The 13138-nt window shown below is 31.4% G+C and overlaps 1 protein-coding gene across 1 annotated transcript; it reads right to left on the bottom strand.

The window, feature by feature from the left end:
- Positions 1 to 8584: 8584 nt before the first annotated feature.
- On the bottom strand, positions 8585 to 11402 carry LOC145315632 (uncharacterized). The gene is made up of 4 exons (XM_080155618.1): positions 10983 to 11402; positions 10581 to 10624; positions 9947 to 10165; positions 8585 to 9375 (listed from the first exon to the last, which is right to left on the bottom strand). Exons 1-3 carry the CDS (start codon positions 11352 to 11354, stop codon positions 10147 to 10149), a joined length of 435 nt encoding a protein of 144 aa, XP_080011744.1. The 5' UTR covers positions 11355 to 11402; the 3' UTR covers positions 8585 to 9375; positions 9947 to 10146.
- Between the last annotated feature and the right edge of the window lie 1736 nt (positions 11403 to 13138).

Below are 13138 nucleotides of genomic sequence, written 5' to 3' on the forward strand. Positions count from 1 at the left end.
AAATTAAATGTAAGTATGTCCACACTAAGCAGGAGGGAGGGGACACTGGACTGTAAATTACAAGTGTCTGGTACTCAATGTTTTATAACCATGTTTCTAATTCGTTGGTTTAAAAACTTCGCGTACTTTTATTGCATCTTGATTGGTTGGCTTAAACTGGCTTATTTCACCAAATTGAATATTAAATAAAATAGGTATTCAATTGTTGATAATATCTCATTTTAATATATTTTTTATCTCTGAAATAGTACAGATACAATGACAAAGAACTTATTGATCTAGATTAGAACCTGATTACTTATAGTAACAACAGAGGAAATGCAAGAAAGAAAGAAAGATTATGATGTGTCAAGCAGGGATCTAAAGGGATAAGGCAATGAAAGATAAATTTATGTACGTCCCCAATGAATATACACAAAATTACCCTTTCTGTAGATTACAATTAGTGGTTAAGTCAACAAATAAGTAAACCTAATAATAAAACTTTGGGGACTAGTGTAATGAACAGCACAATGTCCCCTCCCTCAATGTGTGTCAAAAGTTCAATACTTAAAATATGAGACTATACATATGTTTGTTAAAATTACCAATTACTAAACAATCACATTCTTTTCATTAAAATTCAGGGATCTTAAGGTATAAGAAAATTAATTATAATAGATGTTAATTCCCAATGATAATAAATATAATTACCCCTTATGTAGATTAAATTATTGGTTAAAAGTTTTAAAACTACCTTTGAACAAACCAATCAGGATTTAGTTAAAAGAACCCAAACATGTAAACCTACAATGCATATGAGAACGTATTTCAGAAAAATTTGGGTACCAGTATGAAATACAATCTGATGTCCTAACAGAACAGAATATTAATGAGAAAAAAATAAACCTTGCAATGAAAATGAATTAGAAGATTTTTTAAGGCCATGACTTTGTATTTTATACTAGTATAAGAACTTGATTATCAAGTAATTTAACTGGAATAAAAAAATAACAAGAACAATATTTCTCTATGCAGCAAAGCAACAAATATTTAACTTTGAACTAAAGGTATAAAATAATTTTTTTTTCAAAAATCATTTTTTAAAAAAAAAGGAATCAATGCAACCTTTGTTTTCTCAAGAACAGCTTCATAAACTGTCTAGATATTTTGGACTAAAAGCTTTTCAACAAAAAAAAAATTTCTTCAAAAGAAATATTTTCATCTATTGTTCTTGAGGATGTACGTACATTGTACATCAGTTTATGGACCATTGATTTGTCCCTTCTTATGATGTCAGTGCAGATTTGTGGAAACTATATTCTTAAATTTTTTGAGTGACGTACGGCATTTATCAACGGACAGACATGCCAAACTTATAAAAATAGCTGTGTTACTAAACACAAGTCAATACGACGATAAGCAAATTCGGTGCCCGATTTTGTACAGTTCATATTCTGTACTTTTAAGTTTTACAAGGTTTTACTCAGGGATCTAAAGGGAAAAGACAATAGCCGATAAACTGATCCCCACATACCTAATGACGATACACAAAATTACCCTATCTGCAGATTATTAGTGGTTGAAACGTTTGGACATGCAACTTAATGAACCAACCGATCAAAATTCAATGAAACTCCTTTAAGTTGTTAAGCCAACGCATAAGAATATAATATTATAAAACTTTGAAGACTAGTCTAATAAACAGCCCATTGTTACCCCCCCCCCCCCCTCCCCATGAGCATTTGCTGTACTAGAACTTTTTAGAACATATGTACATTTTTCGACAACATCGACAGATTAAGACAAAACAGATATAAATATGTGGAACAAAGTGTCATTAACTTCATTATTTATGCACATTAATCATTTTTAATCAATTAACACATTTTTAAATCAGAATAAATTGAAACATGTTAAAAAGAGCGTAGCTTCGCTTTGAGCAAATATCTTACTTCTGGATATATATAAAACGTTATTGTCAATTTAGGTTGCTTATATGAAACTCATTTAATGGTCAATTCGTTCAAGCAGTTAGAGGGGAGGGAATGGGGTAAAGGGATTTGATGGGGTATCGTTATCTTAGCCAGTTGCAAGCATTACTTTATCAGGTTACATGAAAATCTGGTGCAACATCTAAGAAATAATATATTGAAGCCTGTTTTTCTGTGATCACTAAAATAAAAGTTAAGGGTAAGGGGCAGAAAAATAGCATAAAACAATCTCAAAACATAAAATATATTTTGGCCTATTTGAAGCTTTCCTAAAATGGAGAAATACAAAAATCTTTCAGTGTTTTTGTCTGTGTACTGCCATTTCCACGATCCCATTAAGAATAGTTATTTCTCGCATCGTATTATAAACGGCTTTCCGTGGATATAGAATGTACAATTATGAGATTAAAACTAGTTTTTTTAGCCCCGAGGTGACGAAGTCACCGGCTAAAAAAACTAGTTTTAATCTTATGATTGTACATTTCTATTTTCGTAGACAGCTGGATATAATACGATGCTAGACATAGTTTTTTCGTATGGATGAGAACCGGTTCCTATACACCGGATTCGAATGAATACGAGAAAACATTTTTTAAGTTTTAAAAATCAGCAATAAATTGATGTACAAAACATACCCAAATAATGATAAACAAAATTACCCATTTGAAAAAAGTTTACAAACTGCTAGTTTATAAAAACCAATCAAGATTTAACTGAAATATGCAATGTTTTCTAAGCCAACAAATGAGAGAAACTTTACCAGCAAACAACTAGATCATTACAATGCTAAAACAAGCATTTCATGGTAGGAATCTAAATTGAAAAGACAATGGCCGATAAAATTATGCACATCACCAATCATGATACACAAAATTACCCTTTACGTAGATTACAATTAATGGTTGATAAGTTTGTAAACTGAACTTAATGAAACAGACAATGAAAATTTATTAAAATACCCTAAATTCAACGAATAAGAACCTGTTACTATAAAACTTTGAGGACTAGTGCAATAAACAGCCCAATGTCCCCCCCTTCCCGATTTCATAGGAAAAAAATAATATTAATTCTAATCGTATCAAAATCAATAATCTTAAGAACGATTACGAAATAGCATTCGTGGAAATTTTGCATTAGTAATGCGTAATTTAATATGATAATATGATAAATATTTATATGCAAGAAAAACAATTTACATTACAGCTAAACTTAAATCCACTAAACCGTATAATTAGTTAAGTTTTTTTTTATAGTTAATCATTATATTAGTCTCATACGGTATAAAAGCAAAGATTTTATACATTTATGGACAATAATTTATTATAGAATTGTCCTACTGATTTCAGATTGTCTTAGCATGACGATTTCAGTAACAAGGGGGGGGGGCACATCTGACACTTTTGCGTAAACAGGGATTATAGGCTTTGTCTTAGGAGTTATAGGATAGGTTATTTGGGGAAAAAGTTTAGTTTTTGGGTGTATTTTCCTTATAATTAAAAAAAAATTTGATAGGTCTCCAGGTACAGGTGCTGCAGGCTGGAAGGTCACTTCTGGACAGGTATAAATGAAAAAAAAATTTTGTTTAAAGAGTTAGAGATCAACTTATTAAACCAAATATGCATCTTTTGGGATGTTATGAGCATATATGAAGAAAAAATAAAAATCAGCCTCCAGGTTCAGGTCCTGCAGGCCTCCAGGTGAATTCTGGACAGGTAAAAACTGAAATTTTAAATTTTATAGTTAGAACAAAACTTATTTTACAAAAGTTGCTACTTTATGGATGGTATGAACTAATTTGAAGAAAAATTTGAAATCGGGCTCCAGGTACAGGTACTGCAGGCCTCCAGGTGGATCCTGGACAGGTAAAAACTAAAAATTTTCACTTTTAAAGTTAGAGCATAACTTATTTAACAAAAGTTGCTACTTTTTAGATAGTATTAACCAATTTGAAGAAAAATTTGAATTTGGGCTCCAGGTACAGGTACTGCAGGCCTCCAGGTGGATCCTGGACAGGTAAAAACTAAAAATTTTCACTTTTAAAGTTAGAGCATAACTTTTTAACAAAAGTTGCTACTTTTTGGATAGTATTAATCAATTTGAAGAAAAATTTGAAATCGGGCTCTAGGTACAGGTACTGCAGGCCTCCAGGTAAATTCTGGACAGGTAAAAACTGAAATTTTTACTATTGAAGTTAGAACAAAACTTATTGAAAAAAAGTTGCTTCTTTATGGATGGTATTAACCAATTTGAAGAAAAATTTGAAATCGGGCTCCAGGTACAGGTACTGCAGGCCTCCAGGTAAATTCTGGACAGGTAAAAACTGAAATTTTTACTATTAAAGTTAGAACAAAACTTATTGAACAAAGTTGCTACTTTTTGGATTGTATTAACCAATTTGAAGAAAAATTTGAAATCGGGCTCCAGGATCAGGTACTGCAGGCCTCCAGGTGGATCCTGGACAGGTAAAAACTAAAAATTTTTACTTTTATAGTTGGAACAAAACTTATTCAGCAAAAGTTGCTACTTTATGGATAGTATTAACTCATTTGAAGATAAATTTGAAATCGGGCTCCAGAGGTTCAGGTACTGCAGGCCTCCAGGTGGATCCTGGACAGGTAAAAACTAAAAATTTTTACTTTTTAAGTTAGAGCATAACTTCTTTAGCAAAAGTTGCTACTTTATGGATAGTATTAACTCATTTAAAGAAAAATCTGAAATCGGGCTCCAGCTTCAGGTACTGCAGGCCTCCAGGTGGATCCTGGATAGGTAAATGCTAAAAATTTTCACTTTTAAAGTTAGAGCATTACTTATTTAACAAAAGTTGCTACTTTTTGGATAGTAAGTATTGACCAATTTGAAGATTAATTTGAAATTGGGCTCCAGGATCAGGTACTGCAGGGCTCCAGGATCAGGTACTACAGGTCTCCAGGGGAATTCTGGACATGTAAAAATTAAAATATTTAACTAAAGAGTTAGAACTATATCTATTTAACTAATACAAAGAAAAATTTGAAATCGGGCTCAAGGTTCAAGTTAAATCCAACCATTTTGAATTATATCTGCAAAAAAAAATATTAAGCATTGACTAGAATATATATAAAAAAAACGTACTGTTAACAGGTCAGTCACTAAAGGAAGCCTGCAGGAAATACACTGCTCTAACTGCGGTAAAAATCCAACCAAAATCCAACACAATACCCTCAATTTGATACAAAAAAGTTATTGAAGCTGCAGGCTTCAAATTTGGGGTATTAAGCATTATTGTGGCAGTCTTTCAGCAATTAGAGCGGCATATTTCCTGCAGGCTTTCTTCAACTATCAAGTATAAAAAAAGGGATATGAAAACTTTCTGACAAAATTAACTTAAAAGTAACAAACAAACCAAACAAATTTTGTTAAAATAGACAATTAGAACTAAGATACAAGTTAGACATCATCTGTTCATTGTCAGATTGAATTGCCAATAAATCACATGTTTCTGCACAAACTTCTCATCAATCTCATGAGGAGCATGAGCATCGTCGTTGAGAAAAAATCTGTCGCCAATCTTTTGCACACAAACATTGTGCCCAAGATTATTTGAATGAAGACTAGAAAATTTTTTTTTTACATTCAGTTCAAGTTAAATGTGACAAATATTCTAATATTTACTTACCAATGAAAGACAGACTCTACAACCATTATATAAAAAAAATAGATTTAATGTTGTCCTAAACCATATGGAATTGTTGTACTGTTAGGTTTTTGTTTTCTTTAGAAGATCTCATTTTATTTTGAGAAAGAAAATGATATTGCAAATAGCTAGATTAAATTTAAATTGATTTAGACTTTAAAAAAATGATTTTTCATTAAGTTTGAAATATGCAATATAGTTGATATTACATTACATCCGCTAAAATCTATCAAAGCATTTATTGTGGTAGCAATTAAGTAATGGACAGTCAGACACAGAAGGTGAGCTACACAATTGATAAATATTATTTTGTATATCAGCCAAATTTCAGATACATTTAGAAATTATTACATTTCCTGACAATTTGCATTTGATGGAAAATATTAAACCATTCTAAATTATCTGAAAGAAGAGAGTTAAAAAAGTGTATTCCAAACTAAAATCTTTATTTGATGCCATAGAAGCTTTACTATATAATTTTAAACAAGCTTGTTTGTTTTTTAATTAGTTAAAAAAAATTTAGTTTTAACCTGTCCACCTGGAGGCCTGCAGGACCTGAACCTGGAGCCCGATTTCAAATATGTTAATACCATCCATAAAGAAGCAACTTTTGTTCAATAAGTTTTGTTCTAACATCAATAGTAAAAATTTCAGTTTTTACCTGTCCAGAATTTACCTGGAGGCCTGCAGTACCTGTACAAGGAGCCCGATTTCAAATTTTTCTTCAAATTGGTTAATACCATCCATAAAGAAGCAACTTTTATTCAATAAGTTTTGTTCTAACTTCAATAGTAAAAATTTTTAGTTTTTACCTGTCCAGAATTTACCTGGAGGCCTGCAGTACCTGTAACTGGAGCCCGATTTCAAATTTTCTTCAAATTGGTTAATACTATCCAAACAGTAGCAACTTTTGTTAAAGAAGTTATGCTCTAACTTTAAAAGTGAAAATTTTTAGTTTTTACCTGTCCAGAATTTACCTGGAGGCCTGCAGTACCTGTACCTGGAGCCCGATTTCAAATTTTTCTTCAAATTAGTTCATACCATCCATAAAGTAGCAACTTTTGTAAAATAAGTTTTGTTCTAACTATAAAATTTAAAATTTCAGTTTTTACCTGTCCAGAATTCACCTGGAGGCCTGCAGGACCTGAACCTGGAGGCTGATTTTTATTTTTTCTTCATATATGCTCATAACATCCCAAAAGATGCATATTTGGTTTAATAAGTTGATCTCTAACTCTTCAAACAAATTTTTTTTTTCATTTATACCTGTCCAGAAGTGACCTTCCAGCCTGCAGCACCTGAACCTGGAGACCTATCAAAATTTTTTTTAAATATAAGGAAAATACACCCAAAAACTAAACTTTTTCCCCAAATAACCTATCCTATAACTCCTAAGACAAAGCCTATAATCCCTGTTTACGCAAAAGTGTCAGATGTGCCCCCCCCCCCTTAGGTACAATTTAGAAAACTATTAGTAAGGTTGATCATTAAATACGTTATTACTTTATATTTGTTAATGTTTGTAGGTCTCCCCGTTTTATGTCTTTTATGGATGCTGTCATCCTTGCTTATCACTACCATAGGACCTAAACTATTTATTAGGATGTGTACTATTATAGTACACATCGACTCACCCCCCCCCCCCTCACACACTCTTCCACTATTCAAACTTGTTCTAATCTACGATAGAAACCAAGTCCAAGAGGGATGGGAAATTAGGCTGTTTATTTCACTTGTCCCTTAAATTTTATAACAAAATTTTCTTAACCGTTTGCTCATCAACTTTGGGGACTGTTATTGAATACTTATTGATTGGTTCAATAAGTTGCGTTTCCAAACGTTTAAACCTCTAATTGTGATCTACAGAAGGGGTAATTTTTGGTATAATCATTGGGGTTGTACATCAATTTATCGTCCATTGTCTTGTCTCGTTAGATCTCTGGATGGAAGCAGACTATATTTTGAAATATTGTCCAAAGAATCGCCCATCAAATTTTCTTATTTTAAATGCATATTCGCGGACAACTGTCATAAAAACCATTCAAGAATTACATATAATATGATATACATATAATGAAACAAACAATAATTTGAAGTAATAGATGAGTAGCTAATGCATGTAGTAACACAAGTTGTAATTATCAAGAAATTGACACAAGTAGCCTAGATTCAAATTTCACAAAGATTATTTAAGATAAAAATACTGTTGATATTTTCTTCAGGGACAAAAGGGATAAGACAATGGACTAAAAATTGATATATTTCACTTTTATGTCAATAAAAATATCACTTTCTGTAAATAAAAATAATTTGTTGAAAAGTTAAGACACTCTAAGTTTGAACCAACCAACTCAAGATTTAATATCTAAAGTTTTATAGCCAACCAATGAAAAAAATCAAATATCAAAAAACTTTGGGTACCAGTATAATTTACAGTCCAATATTATATCCCCTACTTCCTGGTTAAGATGTTATTTCAACTTACAAATGAAGGAAAAAGGATAACCAAATACTTAATTTTGAGACGTAATATGAATAATTCTTAGCTGCCAATTAACCTTACTGTAGAATACAAATAACAAGAATTTTTAATTTTAAAAAAAGTCGTGTACTAGCCTAAATCAAGGACACACAGATTTTTTGCTAAAGATACTTGAGGTTTTGCGATTTTCTGAATGATGATTATAAAATTTACATCTAAGTAGATGGATTCCTAATTGCTTTACAAGCTACATGCAATTAACCATTTAACTAATCAATAACTTTCAAGTGAAAAAATGATAAAAAACATTTAATTTTGAAACATCTACTAAAAATACGTACATACTAGATACCAAAACTTTGGATAGTGGTACTATAAACATTTTAAAAAAACTATTTATCTGAATTTTCAACGCATTTTCTGGTTTTGATAACTTGATCACATTTTCTACAAATCTGAAAAATATTATAAAATATATAAAATGATTAATACATAGATAAAAAGCTATGTATATTATATGATCAAAATATCACAAACATATTTAAACGAGATTCAATTATCACAGATATAGAATTTAAAATTAATGCTTTTCTTTAAATGTAGGGATCTTAAGGGATAAGACAATGGAAGTTAATTAATGTTCATCCCCCCTGGTGAAAAACCACTACTGTACTTTAAAATTTATTGGTTGACCTGTTGGTTTGAACCTATTATTCAAGATTCAATGATTACCTCAACTTATCAAGCCAACAAATGAGAGGTGGTGTTTATAAAACTTTGGGTACAAAATACAATTTACATTCCAATGTCGTCTCCCTCCCAGTGCAAATAAAAAGAATAAAATCATCGTAGCCATTATATAAATATTATCACAAAACTTTTATCACAGCGCCTTTTAGGTACATTGTAGATTGTACAACACATAGGACCAGATACAATATAATAATGAATAAATATCACATGAATTCTTCAATTAGAAAAATAAAATAGAAGGCTATCATTTACGAACAAACATTAGATTTATCAAGTATTAAGGACATTCATCTCTTTTTAAGAACTATATAACAATACTTTTAGCTATGCATGATGTTTCTAAAAGTCCTTTAAACTTGATTTAAGATTTATCACTTATTATAACATTTTAAAATCAGTTTTAAAAATTAATCTTTCTGTTGTTAAGATTTATTACTCACTTTACTCTAACTATGTTATAGTCTTTCTCTATGGACAAGAGAGGTTTACACCATCTGAAAAAAATACATTGGATTCAAATGGATATAGATTATAAGTGGATATTATGTCCAGTGGAAAGTTGTCGTCAATTTAGATTATATTAATAACAAGGACATCACTTATTGGTTAGTTTGTTCATCCAGTAGGACGGGAGGGTATTGGGTAAAGGGGCTTGATAGAGGGGGGGCATTATTTAGCCAGCTACAAGTTACTTTATTAGAGTACATGATAATCTTGTGCAAGATTCAAGTAATAATAAATCCATTACAAAATAAATTGATGATTTAGTGGGACGGTTCAACCTAATTATCTAATTTTCGATAGCGGAGCTTCTTTTTAATTTATTAAGAACGATCACTCTTGAAGAAACTTTTTATTTCTGTGTTTTATTATGCAAGAAAATACAAAAACTAGAATAGACATGCCAAAAAAAACATCTCAATAACACTAGGTAGCTAAAACTCTTTTCCTACCTGCGCTCTATCTATATTTGAATTGTTACATTGTTGTTACCTAAGGCATAATGGGGCTATCACATAAACTCAATGTATTACATTGTTAATTATGAATAAAAAATTTACTTACGCTTTAAGAAAAAGAAAATGTTGGACAGTGTCATCGTGCTGCTTTACCATCCTGCGAACCAATGTCCTCACGTCCTGAGCATCCTCTAGGGCATCGTGACTCTGATATTTATCGACTCCAACCTTCTCCAGCATGGCGTTGAGTGAATAAGGAGGGTGGTCGTAGCATCTACGGCTTGCTACGAGGCTGTCAGAGAAACCTCAAATTAACCGTTTTACTCTGTTTTATTTAAGCATATGAATAAGAGCATATAAAAATAGCCGAAGGGTGGGCCTAACAAAACTAGTTTTAATCTTATGCTTTTTATTTTAATATTCATGGAAAATTGACTGTAATACGATGTTGTACAGGATTTCTCAATATAACTGAGAAACGGTTCTAATCTAAAGTTTATTCAACGACTTTGAAGCCATACTGGAAATGAATTTCAGCAGGGTCAAATAACCAGTAATAAAAATAAGTTGTAATTTTTCTGTCCAAAATCCCTTACCGAGAAGAGTGGGAAAAAGAATTAAGATTTACCTAAACACTTGCCGAAACCACAATTTGATAATTTACTATCCTGGCTTATATTTTTTTGTTTACTTTTACCTTTGAACTGGCTTAATTTTTTCATGCTACATATGCTAAATACCTGCTATATTTTACACCGTACTGTATAAAGTTCAGCAAAAGTACCTGCAAGATAAAAGTAAAATTGAATATAAAATAATTTTGTAATGTATTCAAGTGGCGCTTTTTCTATCTTTGTCCGAATTATCATTCCGATTTATAGAATATGGAAAAAAAGAATTCGTTGGCAAGTAGACTAGTGCAAGCATTTGCATGAGAAAAAAAAAAAAAAAAAAAGAGTTCGAACACCCCGCCTTAACTCTGAGAGGCCTTAACCTGCGGTGCCCTAAACATGAGGAGATACCATGTAGCTAAAAAATAACCTCTCCCATACCTTCTATTTAATCCAAAAATAGGGGAGGGGGATATGAAAACTCGACTATGCACTTTAAGGGAAATCACAATCGTGAATACATGAATATACCTTGGCATCAAATTTGAAACAGTTATGAGATACTAAGAGAACTGGCTCATTGTACTCATTATCCAGCCAATCCAGAAAAGATTCCAACCCTTTCTTCATATCCATCCCATTCACTATTCTGCCGTGCAGACAAAGATATTCAGTTCCAATAAATCCACTTCTGGTGTAATATCTCTTGGTAAATCCATTAACTCTGGAAGCGCCGGGTGTTATGTCTATTTCAGGGTGATAAATGACGTCATAAGTGAGGTTTTTGTCATAGCAGTCTACAGCACCGAGATTTATGATTTCGGGTATGTCCCCACCATCACCTACAAGACCTGTGGTTTCCAGGTCAAAGAAAACAATGGGAACGTGCCTCCTGGAGGACATTATAGATAAGCGTCTGAAAAAAAATATTTAATCCTATATTTGTAGTAAGGTTTATATTTAAACTTTAAAATGGTAGGTAAATATGTGTTTAATTGTGTTTCCACTAAGATTTAGTTTTCTAATGGACACTGCATAAAATTCTCGGTTATAAGTCTTAATCTATCTTTAATTGGTGTGCATCAACTCCGAGAAGATTTTCGTCTTCAAGAAAGGCCCCCCCCCCTCCCCCTACAAATAAGAAATTTATTCTTACTGTTTTCAAAATAAAAAAAGTTGGGAGGGGGTTGAGGGTAATACAACTCAATTTCCGGATGGACACAATTATCTATAGGAAGTTCGTAGTTACAAGTTTTAAGTTCTGTTCTATTTTTAATAGGGGAGTAGATCAATTCATCGCGTAGATTTTAATTTCCAAGAAAAAATAAACCTGCCATCAAAAAAAAGATAATCATGTTTTTGAGACAAAAAAAATAATTTGGGTTGGTGGGGGTTTATACCACACAAACACCCCTTTATGGTGTAATGCCCCTAATGGATATGGGTGAAATCAATAGTAAGCTAGATTAAAGAGATTCTTCTTAAATTAAGATTGACCACATGAATATAAAAAATTTGTGGTCGCTGAAAAAAAAGATGTATAATTTCCCCAAAAGCTAGAAGCGCAGCAGCTAGTCCTTATAAAAAAAAGTAACAGGACGTCTGTCAGTCAGTATCTTAAGACCTCGGTAACCGTATGACCGATATGGACCTTCTTTACAGTGAAGCATCTCTTATAGGTCGTCCAGGGAATGTTTGTATGGGTGGGTATCTTTAACCCTCCTATGAAAAATCGTCCATAAATAAAAATTTAACCTATCCCCCTCAATCAAGTGCCCCAGGGGCCAAAGCCTCTTGGGGCGTACCCACTAGTACTTTTTCTACTCGTAAGTTTTAGAACTTTTTATCTGAATTTTCAACATATTTTCATTAAGGCTTCGACCACCCATGACATTTTACACAATTCTGAAAAATATATGTATTAAAATATATAAATGTTTAACAAATAAATGTATAAAAAATATAAAATATTACTAACAGTTTCACAGAAGATTCAATTATCATAGGAGGTATATAGGAGACTTAATATATATATGAAAATGTACATAAGATTGCTCATTACATAAAAGTTAACTTCTTCAACATGTAAAATCCTCAGATCATAAAAAAACTCAAGGCATCAGAATTTTAAATTTATTCAACGTTTCGAGGGCTAAACTGCCCTCATTATCAGGAATTTAACAAAAAAAAATGGCAAATAAAATTTATAAAAATGTGCATTTTTAGTCAATCATTGATTAATATATGTTTTTAAGGCATTTTTACATATAAAAAAGGCACTAAAATTCCTTATGGTTACACATTGATACAAATAAAGTGAACTAATATGACATTTATTTATACAAGGTTAATTAAATGCAAAATAGGACAGTTTAAGTAACAAAATTGAATTAAATTTCTATAAAATTTTTACTTTTTTCGTTCATGAACATTGAACATTGTTAACAAAACACAAAATAAAACTGGCAATTTTTTTTTGTATATTTTTGAAAATTTTTTGTAATTTTTTTATAAAGAGAGGGGTAGGTTTCTAGTAGAATCTGTAAAGGTGTGTGTTTTAAGGCTTAAAAATAGTAGTAGACCGCAACGATAATATTCACTAAATATGTGTATTTCTTATTGAAAAGAACTATAGACAAAAAAATTTAAAAAGTTAACATAAATTTTTATCATTCTACTACTGTTTT

Source organism: Acartia tonsa, chromosome 4 (assembly GCF_053477335.1).
Source record: "Acartia tonsa isolate MP-2025a chromosome 4, ASM5347733v1, whole genome shotgun sequence".
NCBI classification, from domain to species: domain Eukaryota; kingdom Metazoa; phylum Arthropoda; class Copepoda; order Calanoida; family Acartiidae; genus Acartia; species Acartia tonsa.

Coding starts and splice junctions, on each gene's coding strand:
- LOC145315632 (XM_080155618.1), bottom strand. CDS start 11,354: ATGTCCTCCAGGAGGCACGTTCCCATTGTTTTCTTTGACCTGGAAACC. Junction 10,625..10,982: donor GTTTCAAATTTGATGCCAAG/GTATATTCATGT, acceptor TTTATCTTGCAG/GTACTTTTGCTGAACTTTAT.